Genomic DNA, 17,489 nt, shown 5'->3' with positions numbered 1-17,489 from the left:
TAAAAGAATTGTCTTCAATTTGACAAAGACACATCAAATATTTTATTTACAAGATTTTCAAGAAACAATTAAGAACTATAAAGATGTGATATTAATAATGTTATTGGGCCATTTTAATGTTAAATATTTTCTGATTAATTAAATTTTTGAAATTATTGCTTGGATAAATAATGAAAAATAAAACAGAGAAAGAGATAAGAGAAAATCGTAATAAGAAAAACACTGAAATTTTTAGAATGTAGAGCTATTTTCGCAACTATAATTTTATTATTTTAATTATCTTTATAGTGTCTATATTTTGTAAATGACGTAGAAGAGAATATTTACATATTGTATTAGGTGTGAAATAAAGATAAATTTTATAAAATGCGGTAGGAAAATATCATTAACATTTAGATAATTGCTTTTTGTTTTTTCTTTCTTTTTATCAAATATTTTTTAATAATATGTAAAATTTGCATTTTGTCTCTTTATATCTCTTTTTAGAGTTAAATATGATAAAAAGAGGCGCAAGAGAAAGTAAAAATCTTTTCAATGTGAATATATCACGAGCGCGTGAATAAAAAGATGAATATTTCATACAGCGCACAATTTTTATGAAAGAAAAACATGCTCTAACGATTATTAAAAACGCATTTATTTTTATATGCGTTAATTTTATTTTAATCTTTTCTAATCTGTTCATCCATATTTATTAATAACTTTTTAATACTTGAAACAAAATAAAATAATACAAGATATAATATCCAATAAATATACTTCGAAACAAAAGAATATTTTAAGAAAATTGGCTCATGGAGTAAGTTATGTATGTTATATTAAAGTACTTGACGTACTGAAATAATTTTCAATCGTGTCAGAATTAAATTCGATATCGTATTGACAATATAATAACGAAATGTTTGCGTTGAGATGTGAAAGTTCACAAAAACGTATATCAAAAATATGAAAACTTCGTATTGACAGTAAAACTGATTGTGCGAAAAGTATTTCTGTCGTTTTGCATTTTGTGTTATCTCGCATTGAATTTAACCCATCGTGATGTTTTTGGACAGTTATAAGCTAGTAACTGAAGTATCTTCCATTTTATGAGCCTGGCTGTTTGCAATTCAATACTTTTATCACGTTATTATTCTGTAACGCTTTCATTTCTTATGCGAAATACCTAAATGTCACATCAATCGGCCGTAAATTAATGCTCGTTGTAAATAATGCAAATAATTCTTAGTGTTAGTTTCGTTTTTAGAGTCAGAAATATTGGAATTTACGTGACATACAAATTCTGAGTTCAGTAGAAAATAAAATTCATTTTAATTTAAAAAATCACGTTTATATACGTATAATATATTTAGCAGATTACATTTCAAATTTAATATTTATTTTATAAATTCAATTTCGCGAGAGTATCAATCATACAATATTTAATATTTTAAGGCAGTTAATAAAAAAAACGTCATATTTATTATCTATGTAAAAATATACATAAAAAAGAGACGAACATATCGATGTACTGTATTATATGTAAAAAATGAAAAGTGACAGAGACGTGACAAAAATGATCGATTTTCAAGCACAATTTACTAAAATACCATTTTACATTTAACTTAATACTGTTTCTGTACTTTGTATAAAAAAAATACTTGATTGTCTTTGAGTAATGAATTAATTATAAGTGATTGTTGATCGGTAATTTATTTACAAGTTAAATCGCCCGTGAATTTAGCCCGATTTATGAGCGAAAAGAATATTACGAAAATGAAATTAAAATAGTCGTTTTCGATTATTAACACAAGTAGTGATCATGTCATAACGATATCGCCTTTAGATATCGTTGACAATCAACTGAGCAGAAAATTGATGCATAGTATGAAAATGGATATCAATAACACATGATAGGTTGATGCGCGTGTTGCGTAATTACGCATTTTAACGGGTTTACAGTTCGTATTAGGATCATCTATTTTAATTAAGCTCCAGAATACGCTATTGTAATATGATGCGATGACTGCATGATACTTTGTGCATACAAAATATCACGATGGTAAAAGGTATTTAATTAGTTTGGTACACGTATTCTCACGGAAACGCATACAGATTTAATGGACCTGTACGGTTTAGATAAAGGGTTACTATATAATCATCGTAGAATCTAGCCGAAAGGACAAAAGCTTATAATGTAAATAAAATTAAATCGCTAATCTTCGAAATTAGAAGGTCAAGCTTTACAATTGCAGAAAGAGAATTACACAACTTTTTCTGTTATTTAAAAAAAAAATGTTGAGGGAATTTACAGAAATATTTGTACTTTTTTCGCGCCCGTTCTTCCGTGCTTCTTTCTCTCAGTAAAAGATGATAAAAATCTTTCGATCGTAATTAAGAATTCAATTCTCCCAAATTTATACATATATATAATAAAGCGTTTATAAACGACTTGTTTTCAACGTTGCGTTCGTTGTTATTTGCACGAGTTTATTTAAAGCCCGACGGAGACTCCTCTTTTTACGGAAGTGGGAAAAAGTGAAATGAGATTTTTGGCTTTGGCAGCCGTTGTCGCGGGAGGTTAATTCAGCATGAGGAACAGACTAGTTACGCGGTAAATAAGCAGCAGCCGAAACAGCGGTAGGCGAGCATTGCGTATCTCGGACACGTCATGCATTTTAATAGAAGTCACTACGTACATTCCGGTAATTTTATATATGCCTCTGTATCCGGAAAATATTACCGGCATATCTGTATACGCGGGATATTCCGGAATAAATCTGGCCGGATAGAAAATTTTTTTTCAACATGACGGCATTCGAGAAACGTAACGTTAGGCATTATTAGGCGTTAAAAGCGTCGTGTCAGTATCTCTCCACGAATCCTTACCACTCATAAAATTATAGATGACAGGATTCACCGCGCTGTTGAAATAACAAAGCCAATGGGCGATCAGGCTAATGGCGATCGTCCATTGATTCGACGGTAATTCCATGGTGCATCTAAAACAATACATTCACAATGATTACCGGCGATTATGTAATATATAAATTTTTAGTATTGTCGTCGAACGTTTGTCAAAGCAAAGATTGCTTTATTATTACGTCAATAACAATTTTACATATGAAACGACTATGGTAGTACTAATATTGTTTTCATACATTTAGCAACTTGTATAAAGTGTTCAACTGTCGAATTTTACTATTAATTTTTCCTAGTTCTCAAAATAAAATAGCATTTGTTTTAACTCATCTATCTAACGTTATTTTACTCTTCTTTATAAAGGATGATTTTGATTTAGATCTTTTGTTAGAGCAAGAAATTTTTTACTCGTGGACTTTGATTAATTTAAAGTCACTTGTTAACAAAAAAAATTCAATGGTCATAGATTTAAGTTATGAATGATTGAGAATAGAAGGTTAAGTTTTTGAAAATAAAACTTATTTTACATTTAATATGAAATATATTTATTTTAATTGAATATGTGTTGACTTGATTGAATAGATTTATTTTAATTGAAATAGATTGATATTATATTGAAACCTGATATTGAAATTTGAAGCAAAAATGATATTCTCGCCATAAAATCGGTTTTAGAGTACGACAGAATTTATAAATAAAAAATGGCTTTACGTCGAGAGAACGATTATACAGATTATTTGCGATAAAAGAACAAGAAATATTATTACGAGTATGGCACGAAACTAATTTATAGTTTATTGGAAAAAAGTGCTGGGGTGGAACACCTGGTGTTCCGGAAAATTGGAAATATTATAAATTTCCGACCATTATACATGTACTTTATGTCCGTGTTTGTGTAATAACTATTTTTATGAAATCGATTTAAGTGGAATTTTATGAGATAAAAAATGCATTCAAAAGTTAACAAAGGGTGCTATTTTTTTATTTCTTTAGCTCTATATTTAATTTCGTAATATAGTATTTGATCTAATAATGTTTGATAGCCTTTTGCACAGATTTAATGAAATTGATAGAACGTAACATATTACACATACGGAACATACGTTTGTCGTGTCATATGTAAACATAACTCTGACACAGTAATAATGTTTCTTTTACTTTGTCGTTTGACATCGATATCGGGGATGGTCGCCATCAAATAACATATTGAAATATTGACTACATAGCAATATTGAAATTGAATATTTCACTACACGCTTGAAATATTTTCGTGCAAGAAAACAACAAAAATCAATGTGCACGTGTTAAACGTACACTACACTGTTACGATAATATACTATACTAGAATGAGATAGAAGAAACGCACATTAATGTCGCGTAACATACCTTAGAATAGAGAGCAAATGCACTGGAAAGAAACATATCGCGAATGTGATGACTACGGCAACTAACATCTTCGCCGCTTTCCGCCGAGATCTCAATTGACCCTCCGGATTTCCACCCCCGGACAGTGGAATCTCAGTTGAACGACAGACTCTGGTAGACACTGTAAAAATTGGCACAAAATGATTAGTTAATTGATGATTTTATTTCAAACTTTATTTTCAAAATTTTATTTTTAATTTATTTCGTGCAAATCGAAACAAAATATCTTTTGTTTTGAAAGAGTAATGTTTCGTGTATTTTAAAACGAATAAAGTAAATAAGTCGATGATAAAAATTTATTGGAAACTCTTTTGCTTGAAATAAAAAAGCAAGATAAAAAAACTAATATAACGTTTAAGTCAATCTATTTTATTAATCTTCACGCGTAATATGAATGTTTTGAATTCATATAAATTGTTGAACTTTTATTGTTATAATTATATTTACTATTTTCGTTTTGTTTCGGTTTGTTTTCTTCCCCTGCAGTTCAGTCGTTTTGAAATACAGCACAATGTCGACGAGCCATTCCACTCGTTTAGATCAGATAATTGAGACTACATTTTATTTCGAAACGCGATTTACATCGCCTTGCAAAATAAGCGGTTTATGTTATAATCTGGATATAACGTTTCCAATTTTAATTGGATACAGGATCGGAGTTTTGTCATGGGAGATGAAATGGCGAGAATATTGGACTTGTATGGGAAATTTATATCGACGTACACGTGTCATTTATCGCGCGTGAAACTCTGTAGATTTTTTTCAGCGAATTATATACATATATTGTTGATGTAGTAGGTAACACATCATTGTCAGATCCCTGCGAAAAGCAAAAAGAAAGGTTTTCTTTCATAATTTTTGATGAAACGTCCTATAAATTTTTACGCATTCGGAGAGCGCTCGCATATGTTCTTTATTGTCTATTCGAAACAAATATGTTTTTCCATAAATTTTTTTCGAACTGTTATAAAAACGTTATCAGACATTTTATGTTCTAATATCAAGTGATTTACTCTATACGTTCCAATATCGATGGAAAAGATAAATTTTTATTCCTTACTTTTTCTTTTCGCAATAAGATTTATGTTCTTAGGAGAACTTTTCAAGCGTTTCTTGAGATATATGTTTCCTATTAGTATCGAAGAGTTAAAAAATTACTTTAATGGGTACAATAGATCGCTATTATTCAGTAAGAGTTCTAAAGAAACGGAATCAAAAGGAATAATTTTTAATAAATATGAAAAAAATGTATTATATTATTTAAAATTGGTTAATTATATTATGTTTAACGGGTATAATTATTAAAATAAAATCTTCCTTACAATTATGTCCTGGAATATCGCTTCTCCAAAGAACGCGCACAATCTGCCAGTACGCCACGCTCATAAAAAGCAACGGCATCGTGTACAGAAAGATCAACTTGACAACTGTGAAAGTAGTTTGACTTTCTCGGCTCCACGACCAAACACACTGCGTGAATAATACAGTCTGCACTCTACTGTGTGACGGCACCGTGTGTAACACCAGTAATTCTGGAATGTCTGGTCAAAAGGCATAGAATATTAATAAAATTGTACTTTTGCCTCACTTGCAAGCGAATTTCCTTTCGGCAACCGTCGTAAGAAAAAATTAATCCGAGCAAATACATCGATTTTATATCGCGTGCAACAAAATCTTAAAAATAAAATTTATGACGCTTCATCATAAATAAATTTTTAGAGAGCAACGTTAGAATTCTACGGAATGAAATATAGTGTTGAAATATATATCATTGGAGTATTTTTAGTACACAGCGTTCTAGAATTGATGCGAAGTAAACACATTCCGTGAAAGTCAGAAATTATTTTTTTCCGAGCTAGAACACACCCGAGTCATAACAAGTTTCACGTTAAAAGTGGAAAGCGAATTGTTTGGCGAGTTATGAACGAATAAACAAATCGTTTACGTTCCATCGATTCTTGGATAGGCATGCTAGAAAAATGAGTCAGTTGATATAGCAATAAGATATTAACTTTCTATTGACTATATTTATTTAAAAAGGTAAAATAATTCGTCGCTTATTAAAATATTTGTGTGTGATAATGTGTGCTTACCAAAAAGTAGCGATATCACCCAGATCACTATAATAGCGGTTTTCGCTCGGGTTGTCGTAGACTTGAATCTCAATGGGAAGCATATAGCGTACCACCGGTCGATCGATATGAAAGTCAGCGTCAAAATGCTGATACTCACCGACACTGTCTAAAATAATTATCTTGGATTAGGACAATCTGTGTCTCTGTCAATTCTGTAAGTTGTCGTTGCAATTGATATTTTAAAGGTCAAATCAGAATATTACTGACGACGAGGATACCGTTTGTAATTAAAGAGAGATATACGAAAAGAGATATATGAAAAGAGATATACGAGCAAAAATGCTGTTCGCTCGTTAGTTAAAATCGAGAACTGATGTTTTATCTCTTTCAAAATTCTCTGCCACGCGAAATTCACGCTACGTTTAAGACCTGTCCGAAATAATTCATTCATTTTCATTAATATTAATATTATACAGGGATGCCATTTAAATGAAAACATTCATTCACCATATCATATGATAAATGAATGGATTTAAAAATTATTGCATAGCATTGAGTTTCGCTTAACATGCATCCGAGCGAATATAGACAGAGGAAATAATAGGGAGAGAATAGGAAAGTGTAAATGAGATTCATCAGCCGCTTCGCAAATAGCAACGCGCATCTAATTTTCTCATTTCTGCTCGTTTCTGTCTCGTTCTTGTCCTTCTATCCGGCGACGAGAAACTATTTGATTGTCAATTGATTTACCAAAGAGACTGAGAACTCCAACTTTGCAGTTGCTTTGCATCAGTTTGTGACTGTAAAACGCAATTGAATATTATTCGAGCGCGAAATCTGCAAGGGAAAAAGATACACTTGTAACCGGAAAAATGAGTCGGACACGCGTAAAATTGAAAAACAGATCTTAAGTAAAAATCGCAACACAAATACTCAGAAATAAATTAAAGGCCATAATATATACCGAATGTCTGCATTAAATAATTGACAATAATGTAAGTATTATAAGTGATTGAACAAATTTACATAAAAATTTCGCGATTTTTATCGCGTCGGCTGTAATGAAAAGTGCAGCGAAATAAGCGAATTCAAAGCGACCACAATAAAATCAGGAATCCGTATAAACGCGCTCGTTTCTATTAAATTCAAGTCCATACTTCTTATTATCGAGAATCGTACATTCTTGAGATTAGTTTAGTTCCATTTGCCTGGCTTCGCTGTTTACGGTGCAATTTCTCCGATTTCTTTCAAATCTTTCTGTTTGATTTAGAAATATCTCTATGTTCCTGTATTTGTATGAATTTATTTTACGATAATATAAAATAAATTGAAACAAATATCATACTATAATTTATCAGATTATGATAGATTTAATCAGATTATACGGATTGATTCGTGGTAAAGATGATTGGGAAAATTGAGTTAATAAAAGAAAACGTTTTTATTTGTATATATATATATATATATATATATATATATATATATATATATATATATATATATATATATATAAATATTATTATATCTAGTATTTTTATGTAATACGCGTATCATTATATAAAACTAAAAATAATTGAAATGAATACAGAAGTATGCAATCACGAGAAAAAGAAGAAATTGCATAATAGACTAGTGATGGTACTAATTTTAAAGATACAAAATTGTTTAGCAAAGTTTAAAAATTAAAAGTTATAAAAAAATTGTAACATATGACTACAATAATGAAGAAAATTGCAAAAATAAATAAAATACGAAATATAATGTAGAGATATAAATAAATTCTTTAAATCTTTAAATCTTTAAATTGATCAAGCATTTCGTTATACTATAATATATTTAATAAAAACTTACACCATCTTCTCTCTTTTTTGATCGATCGATAATAGCGAAGAACTTGTGAATATGAAAAACAAGCGGTGGGCTACTAATATATTTTGATCTACTGTCGCGTGTACGTTAATTGTAACAAAGACGAGGCGTATATCTTTTCTTTTTCCCATATCTGACACGAAACAATTTCGTGAATGTTTTCGCTACTATGCGTGTACACCGCAATGCAGCACGTTTTAATTAAACCGCGGCTATCACTTGCCGTTCGCGTTCGCCAGTGTTGTATCCGTCACGCTAGCGCGCACGTAATTCGTACGATAGCGACAATAGCACACGTGGCATATTATAACGCACGTGACACTTGCGTGAGATCCCGATTGAAGAGAGGGTAACACTTCGAGAGAAATTTATGAACGACTTTTATAGAATTAAGGGATTATTTTGGTACGAAGAAACGCGACCACGTCGTGTCACCAAAATAATCCCTTAATTCTATAAAAAAAAGTCATTTATCTCAAAGTTTTACCCTCACTTCAATCTTGAACGAGAAACTTGGACTTTCAGAAAATTGAAATTGAGTGATTAAATTTAATTAAACGACGCAGCGTGTGCGCGAAGAAGTTACAGTAAACAGATGTCTCTTATTCAAGTAAAGAGGAGAAATTTTGAGAAAATGCTTGACAGTGATGGAACCGATAATGCGATGATTTCAAAATAAATTGCCGAATTTCAGAGATTTTTGTTTCCTGGTAAAATTAAACTAATTTTTCTTCAGTGAAAGCTTAGCTTTTGAGTTATGAACATACGAATAAACAATTGAAAGTTAAGAAAAGCTTTTCGCCAATTTATATGTAAAATGAAATAGTGATAAAACACATTTAATTATTTTTGTTGTTTTTAAAACAGTATTATCAAACTTTAATTATCCTGATGAAATTATTTTCCTTTCGCTTTATTACGTATAACGTATGTACATCGAGATCTCCCGCATAGAGAAATGGGATATGGCATCTGCTTACGTCAAGAGATTATTTGGAACACACTCGAAATTGCAATCGCGGTAGCTCGCGCGCGTTACGCGCTGCGTGCATTAGCGAATTACGACGTATTACAATTTTCTCATTGCCCCGCGAAAACGAGGCTGCCGATAGCGTCGGGAACGTCGAAAAGCGTTTCCGTGAAAAATTTATCGCGGTCGATCGCGTCACGAGATAGACATATTGCGTGTAAAATATCACCCGGGGTATATCCGGACGCGCTCGAGAAGCGGGCCCGTCCGCGTTCTTGATATAACACATTGATATACGCCATGGTACGCCGCGAGTTTATACGTTAACCGGTGTCGTATTTTTCGCTCTTTCTCTTTCCTTTTTCCCCCTTTATTTTTCCCTCTGTATTTTCTTTCTTTCTTTTCTTTCACTGAGCTCTCATCGGCGATTTACCAGAGTTTTTTTTACCGTCGCCGTTCGTGATGGCACGAGCTTCGATTTACCTACAATTTAAATGTCGCGAAAGAAGAATGAACGCCCACGTATACATCGCATACGGATCGATGCATCCGATGCTGCGGCGAAATTATACGTCTGTGAAATGAGAGCACGTCGATCACACCCGATAGCCATCGATCCACGTTAGCGGGACTTGGGTTTTACGGGTGGGCGTTTACTCAAACTCGCGAAAGCAAGTTCGCGAATTATTACGGGGCAATTGCTCGTAAAGAATATTTCAGAAACGTCGAGCTCGATCGAACCGCAAGAACATCCGGCGATCCTGAAGTAAATTTATGAAGTACATTTATATTCCTGTGAATAATATTCACAGGAAGAATTACTACCTTGTCGTATCTCAAGTGTTCAATGAGTAAAGCATTTTATTGTCAAAGTTATGTCGGAATATAAACATCTACTTCAGGACCATCGGGATTTTTTTTAAACTCGATTGGATCCGATTCTTTCATAAGTCCGTGTTTCGCTACTCATTTTATTAATTTTTAGACATATTTTGGGATAAACTTTTTTACGATATAATATCGGGAAGAATTTTCGATAAGCAATAAAATAGGCGTCGCACGCAATAATGGCGCGCTCCGATCGACTCATTTTCGCGATCTCATTATCGCAACGTGGAAGTGCGGTACAAGTTTGAAGTGAGTTCGAACTGCGAAATTCGATTAATATAACCCTCTAAGCTATAAGCGAGCACGAACGAACTCCGTGCGCGGCAATTTCCTGCTCTTGTTCGAACTCATCCGCTTCACATTAGCATATGATGTCAATACATGATGCAAAAGTTATTCTCATCATTAAAATCTAAGTCACTCACAGTTTGCAATTTAAACAAATTACAGGAATTTGGAAGAACAATAGATTTATTCAAGTAAATGGCAAGGTAAATGGAGATTGCGTAGAAATTCTCGATTTTTAAATCACACAAGATTTGCATCGTATAATATTTTATTATTTTATTAACCTTTAGAGGCCGGGGGTGGTCGAAATATCGACCACCCAAAAAACACAAGCTATTTGATGTTTTCAGGCAAAATTTGTGTGTTGAATAAGGGAAAAACAGTAAAAAAAAAAAAAAAAACTTTTCAAGTCCTTTTCCCGGCCTCTAAAGGTTAAAAGATATACAAAATATAAAATTGTATAATATATAAAAAATAAGCGTACACTTATCTCTTTTAATATCACAGAGAAATGCCCAAGAAAGAAATCATATAATTTGAAAAAGGATGAGAGTAATACTTTTACCTAGTGATTCCAATTATCCTTGTGTACTCTTCTGACATTTCCGCGTATAATATGTGGAAAGAAATGTCTATATGCTCTAATACGATCGTTGATCTTAATTAGTGCATCGAAGGTATTAAATCTAACAATTGTTTTTGTACCGTTCGCCGTTTGCAGGCCATTAAAATCGGTTTTAGATCTTCGTCCGTCCTTTAGCAACTCTCTGCCCTTTAGCAATAATTACATCGCCTTGAATAGATCCTTTGATGTGGTGAAATTCATAGATCTTAGGCACCACAATGCTGTCCTTGCTCTGCTTGCAAGTTGCAAAACACATGTTGCACCATTGACTACAGTTAATAGATTAATTCTATGTACGTGCAATGTACATACGTCATTATCATTGAATTAAAGACATTTTAAGTCAGAAATTAGAAGGTGGTCGAATTAGAAAATTTTATTAGAAAAACTTCACAACTTGTTTATTTCAACTTCTTAATTTTTGACATTAAATGTCTTTGTATAATTATGCGTGAAATAAAAATGTGTACCTATATTTTACTTTATAAAATAAGCATTTCACGTGAATACATATACTAGCCATTCATTAAAAAGCCATGTCTTAAAAAGGTTTTATTGTTGACGCTTTTTCGCGATTGATTCTCTCATTGCGTTTACTTCGTGAGCATTTGTCATCACATATTTCGACAGTTTTGTGTATCACAAGGAATAGTGAAATAGTGTAAAACAACCTTGCTTCGAAACGCGGATCTAGCTCGCGGCTGGGCTGGGTTCGAAGGAGGTGCGGAGGAGCGGACGCGCGGTGAGGTTTGGCAAAATGAAGTGTATCGTGGTTAGCAATAACGTAACAGAGTTTATTCTATAATGAACGGTCGCGGTATTTACAACGGGTTGAGAATACAGTGGAACAGTCGCGGTATGTACAATGGTGCGGTGAGCGCAGGACACAGAGTCAGGGCGCACGCGGTGTGCGCGGGTATGCACGTGTGTTGCGATCGTGACGGGCGATCGGCTTGTGGCGGGCGGCACGAGGTAAAGCGCGGTACGCACGGGCGCGGATACGGCGACGAGATCGCTGCAATTCGGCGTGTTAGGCGGCAGGAGTATCCGGTGAGAAGCGCTCGGTGAAGATAGAGTATGCCAGAGGCTCTCTACCTTCGTTCTGACTAGCGGGTGCGTGGTGTAGGGAAGCTGGTCGTCTAACGAGAATCGCTCGGCGGAGACAGAGAGTGCCGGAGGCGCTCTACCCTCGTTTTGACTAGCGGGTGCGCGGTGGAAGAAAGCAGGTCGTCTATCGAGAATCACTCGGCGAAGACAGAGAATGCCGGAGGCGCTCTACCCTCGTTCTGACTTGCTAGAGAGATGCGGGAATTCAGGATCGGTGCGGTCGGTCGGAACGTTGATCAGGAAATCGCATTTAGCGTTAAAAACGCTCGTCTTTTATACCCGGCGCGGCGGTGTTACGCAATGGCGGGGGTAGCGACGGCGATCGCGAGCGCCGGGATGGTGCGGCGGAACGGTCGGGAAATACGGCGTCCCGACGTCGCGATCGCGTTCGGCGGTCTTCGGTCGCGGTCGGCATCGCTCGGCGCGTCGAGGCGGTTGCCGCGGCAACACTGAGAGAAATTAGTGACAACAAACATTTTGATTTGCTGCGGATAGCAACCTTTTGTTGCAATAGCAAAAAGTTCGCTACCCGCAGCAAATCAAAATGTTTGTTGTCACTATAATGACAAATATTTGCTAATACAGCAAATCCTTTTTCTCAGTGAAGTCCGTTCGCGGGCTTCCTAAGCGTTTAAAATACGGTGGGCACACCGTGCCCGTTCCTCGCCCGGCGGATGGTCGGCCGGGCGGCATCGGCAAGGTGTTAGGCCGGAACGATGCATTTTAGGGGTGCATCGTTACATCATAATCAATTAAACATGAATGATAAAACCATTTTCTTTATTTCTGGAGCTCGCGAAAAGATCTTTATTTTGAATCGCTGATAATTCAAAAATTATCAATGACTCGGTTCTGGCTCCATCAGGTTAAACACCTCAAAGACTCTAACAAATTGGCGGCGCATAGACTCCAAGTCATTTATGCTTGGAATCTCCTGTACTCTATCTCTGGCATGTCTTCCTTTATAGTCTTGGCCTCCTCTGTACCATCCCTCTTATGTTTGGAATCCTTCTTCTTCGCATTGTGCCTCTTCCTCTTTGACTTCGTCTTCTTTTTCGTTTTGCTCGATTTGGATTCCACTTTCTTTGCAGCCGGTTCCGTTCTGACATCCTCTATCTGAGGAATGTCCTCGCCGTCGTCCTTTGGTGATTTACTCACAGAAACAATACCGTTCGGATCACCGCTCACTTTAGCTCTCTCCGTTTTAAATACTAGAGCTTGCTCCAAAGAGAAAGATAAACTTTCTTACTCCTTTTATACGTGACGGCCGTAAACGGACACAAATCACGAACCTCGACATTCTTTCATAAATATGTTTATATTCTACATATTTATGCCGCGGTTTTAATAAGGAATCATTTTTAACATTTCTACCGCGCATTCGTGAATCACATCGCACAATGGCCTGTCATTGTGCAGTTATACTCCAGATGTACAATGTAACATGTATACGTGTATACTGTATTGCATTCGTCGGCGAAAAGCTCTATTCTTCATTCGGACGATTAATCAAACCATTCACACAGAGGAAATCACCGCAGTTTCGTAAGCTTTTGCGTAACGTAATGATATATATTAATATCTCAAGATTTCTTCCCAGCTCAATATCTTCTTGCTCGAGTAAATCTGCTGCTTCGTACGATTTCTTGTAATCCTTTTTATCCTTTCATCGTAGATTAACAACGATATTTCTTGAGCAGATAATATTATTGGAAGAATACGGTCACAACCTGTAAGTTTTCGCCTTTTCTCAATATAAAAATATAAAATTGTGCGTTCTTAAGAAATGTAAAGATCTCTGTTTCAAAAGGTAATGATTTATTAACGATTAAATAAAAAGTTAATTCGTGAAATTGTTTAGAAAATTTAGATTTTTTACAGTTAGTTTGTATCGAAAAATAAAGAATAATACTTGTCGATTTGTGATTCTCGTTGAAACGATATACACGCCTTTCGTCTGCAATACTCCGATTCTTTATTGCAACGAAAGCAATCAATCAGTTGCACGTACGGTGAAAAATACCGCAATTTCCGGTATTTTACGTTTCTGTTACAATGATATAATAGTATAACGAGAATTTTTACGCTCGATGAAATTTGTTTCCAATTTCTCATGATTTATTCGGTAAAATTAAAGCTGAAGAGCTCCGCACAGTGAAACAGAAGCTTCCGTATGTCACGTGTGAATGGATCCTTTAAAATTGCAATCCTATATGTCATTTCACGTAATGAAAATAGATTTTGTTAAGCGGCTATACGATCTTAATGCGCTATGTTGGTATAAAATATCTCCTGCCGAATGTAAAATGAGTTCGCTGCGTCCTACGTCATGCGTTTGCACTACACTTTGTATTCCGCCGTGTCAACATTATCTCGCATACACGTGAAACTTATCATATAATATTTTTCAAATTTTATTTTGTTATTACATTTCTAAACATATATACATATATATACGTTTGCTGCTTTAAAATTGACAGTTAATAATTAAGTTCATAAACTGTCGCGCATGGAGCAAAATTTAATATCATTCGCAAAAAGTCCGAGAAGTCACATTTTTCCCCAATAAGATACGTTTACAAATAAACATACGTTTTGTCAACGTCACACGTGGAAAAGTTACCTACGCGACACGGTAGTCGTGATTGGAATAAAACTTTCTTTCGCGTCATTTGAAGTATAAATGGCACAACGGAAGAATAATACTTGACATCGCTTGAGAAACAGATTGTTTGCAAATTGTAGCGAGAATTCTTCTCTTTGCGACCGTCTCTTTTTGAGATTATAAAAGGTTTATTCTTTTTAACTAAAACTTCTTGCATCGCGATTCTTGCTTCAGCTTTCCTCTTTTTCTCTTCAACGTGAAGAGAGAAAGAAAAAAGATGAACGCTGCAAGAAGTTTGAATTTACATCTCGCGCATCTCTTTATGTTCTCGTTATGAAAATCACGCAATGTGAAATAATGGAAGTAACTTCCAATAGTTCGACAGTAAAATATGTAATCTTCCATGGGTAACGAGAAAAATAGAGGACCAGTTGTCATATTTATGATTATTATAATGCCACACAATCCTTACAAAAAACTCAATGCATCTTGCGTTTTTCTTATCCATTCATGTGTCCTCATCGTGTGTTAACGTGATCATCCTATTTGACAAGTTTTCGTACCGTAAATTCATCTACGCGTATACGGCTGCTTTAAAGCTGTAGGATCCGCGATGACACGAAGGTAATGAATAGAGTCTAACGAGATGGCCAATGAATGATTATAGCGACAACGTGTTGTAAGACAATGTAATTACGCATATCGATCGCCGAAGCAGTGCTGCACACAGTTATGGCAAAATCGACAATATCGTTATACGTTCCGTGTGATTTCCTGTATAGAATACGTATTAAACTGTCTAAACATTATTCTCACGTGGGATTGATCAAATATTTTCATATGGCGACATCGAGTAATTGGACGCGGAAATATAATATGAGATCAGCCACTTTTTACAACACTTTAATATTTATACGTATAAATATTAAAGTATTGTAAAAATAGTGGCTGATTTCACACTATATTTCCGCGTCCAATTACTCGATGTCGCCATATGAAAATATCCTCTTCTAAAAAGGGCATGTCATCGATACTCGATCCTCCTTTTTTTTTCTTCTAAAAAGGGCATGTCATTGATACTCGAATCTATCGAAATATTGTTGTGGCTTTTTCGCGATGCGGATTAGTTCTCTTGTTGCGCTTACTTCATGAGCGGCTGTTATGGCATATTTTGACAGTTGTGTGGTTAATAGTGTAATAGTAACAGCCCAGTAAGCAAGAAACATCAAGAAACATTTCAACTATACTGCATTAACGTTACGACGTTGCTGCAATGTAGTTGAAATGTTTCTTGATGTTTCTTGCTTGCTGGGAGTGAAATATTAAAGTTAAATAGCGCGCGCGTAACGCGCGCCTGTAATGTCTAGTTTGATAAATCCTACGTGGGAGTAATGTTTGGACAGATTATTACGCATTCTGTACAGAAAATCACAGGGAATGTATAATCATTTTTGCCATACGTGCAGCACTGTTTCGGCGATCGATATTCGTAATTACATTGTCTTTTAATATTTATAGGTACACATAAATGTTAAAGTGTTCTGAAAATAATAATTTTATATAAATTTTCATAAATATTTACATTATTCTTCATAAATATTTTAAACGGGCTGTAATTTAATGGCCATTTTTAGTATAACGCCTGCAAAGATAAATTTTATTCATGATTTTTCTTCTAAAAAGGGCATGTCATTGATACTCGAATCTATCGAAATATTGTTGTGGCTTTTTCGCGATGCGGATTGGTTCTCTTGTTGCGCTTACTTCATGAGCGGCTGCTATGGCATATTTTGACAGTTGTGTGGTTATAATAGTGTAATAGTAACAATGAAATATTAAAGTTAAATAGCGCGCGTGTAGCGCGTGCCTGTAATGTCTAGTTTGATAAATCCTACGTGAGAATAATGTTTGGACAGATTATTACGCATTCTGTACAGGAAATCACAGGGAATGTATAATATCGATTTTGCCATGCGTGCAGCACTGCTTCGGCGATCGATATTCGTAATTACATTGTCTTTTAATATTTATACACATGAATGTTAAAGTATTCTGAAAATAATAATTTTATATAAATTTTCATAAATATTTTCATTATTCTTCATAAATATTTTAAACGGGCCGTAATTTAATGGTCATTTTTAGTATAATAACGCCTACAAAGAGAAATTTTATTCGTGATGTTTCTAAAGAATCATTAGTGAAAGATGTTAAGGTTATATAATATCACTCAACCGGAATTCATTAAAGTTAAAATTCCTATGAGAATGATATAATTGTATTATAACTTTGTGTGCCTGGTATTATTAAATAATATTGTTACGTCCACGCTGTGAGCCCTTAACTCCGAGCTGAAGCGAGCTGTCTGACTGCGGTCATTCCGCAGAAGTCGCGAAGCGTTCCCTTGACAACGGGTCGCTGTTTAACAACGAAACCTTAGAGATTGGAACTTGGAACCTCGGCTTTCAAACTGTTCTGACGTGTTCTCTGGTGTTCCCTTTAATAAAGAGATTCGTTACTTTTCTTATAAACGTGTCGTTATTTCCGCGAGCGCGTGTGAGAGCCATTCGAGGGGTCACGGACTCAACGCCGGCCCGGGCGCAACAATATTATTAATTAAATTAATTAATAGTGACATTTTTCTACATGTACATTTCATAGTTATAACCAATTGAAAATTTATACAAAAATACGAGAAATTTTATGAAATAATATTTTATGTAAATTTATATATTT

The 17,489-nt window shown here is 34.6% G+C and overlaps 1 protein-coding gene across 3 annotated transcripts in view; it reads right to left on the bottom strand.

Moving 5' to 3' along the window:
• Window positions 1-1,421: 1,421 nt before the first annotated feature.
• LOC139776004 (orexin receptor type 2-like) overlaps window positions 1,422-17,489 on the bottom strand; it is a 30,125-nt gene continuing 14,057 nt past the window's right edge. For all 3 annotated transcript variants that reach the window (XM_071712391.1, XM_071712392.1, XM_071712394.1), the window contains exons 3-6: window positions 6,420-6,567; window positions 5,649-5,867; window positions 4,288-4,447; window positions 1,422-2,981 (exon numbers count right to left, since the gene is read on the bottom strand). In XM_071712391.1, the coding sequence (XP_071568492.1) occupies window positions 2,813-2,981; window positions 4,288-4,447; window positions 5,649-5,867; window positions 6,420-6,567 (696 nt within the window). In that variant the 3' untranslated portion in view covers window positions 1,422-2,812. The remainder of the gene's footprint in view (window positions 2,982-4,287; window positions 4,448-5,648; window positions 5,868-6,419; window positions 6,568-17,489) is intronic.

This window comes from Temnothorax nylanderi, unplaced genomic scaffold, assembly GCF_030848795.1.
Source record: "Temnothorax nylanderi isolate EJ_2023f unplaced genomic scaffold, tnyl_v1.0 TNYL_tig0110_pilon, whole genome shotgun sequence".
Lineage (NCBI taxonomy): Eukaryota > Metazoa > Arthropoda > Insecta > Hymenoptera > Formicidae > Temnothorax > Temnothorax nylanderi.
This window is presented reverse-complemented; position numbering and strand designations above follow the sequence as displayed.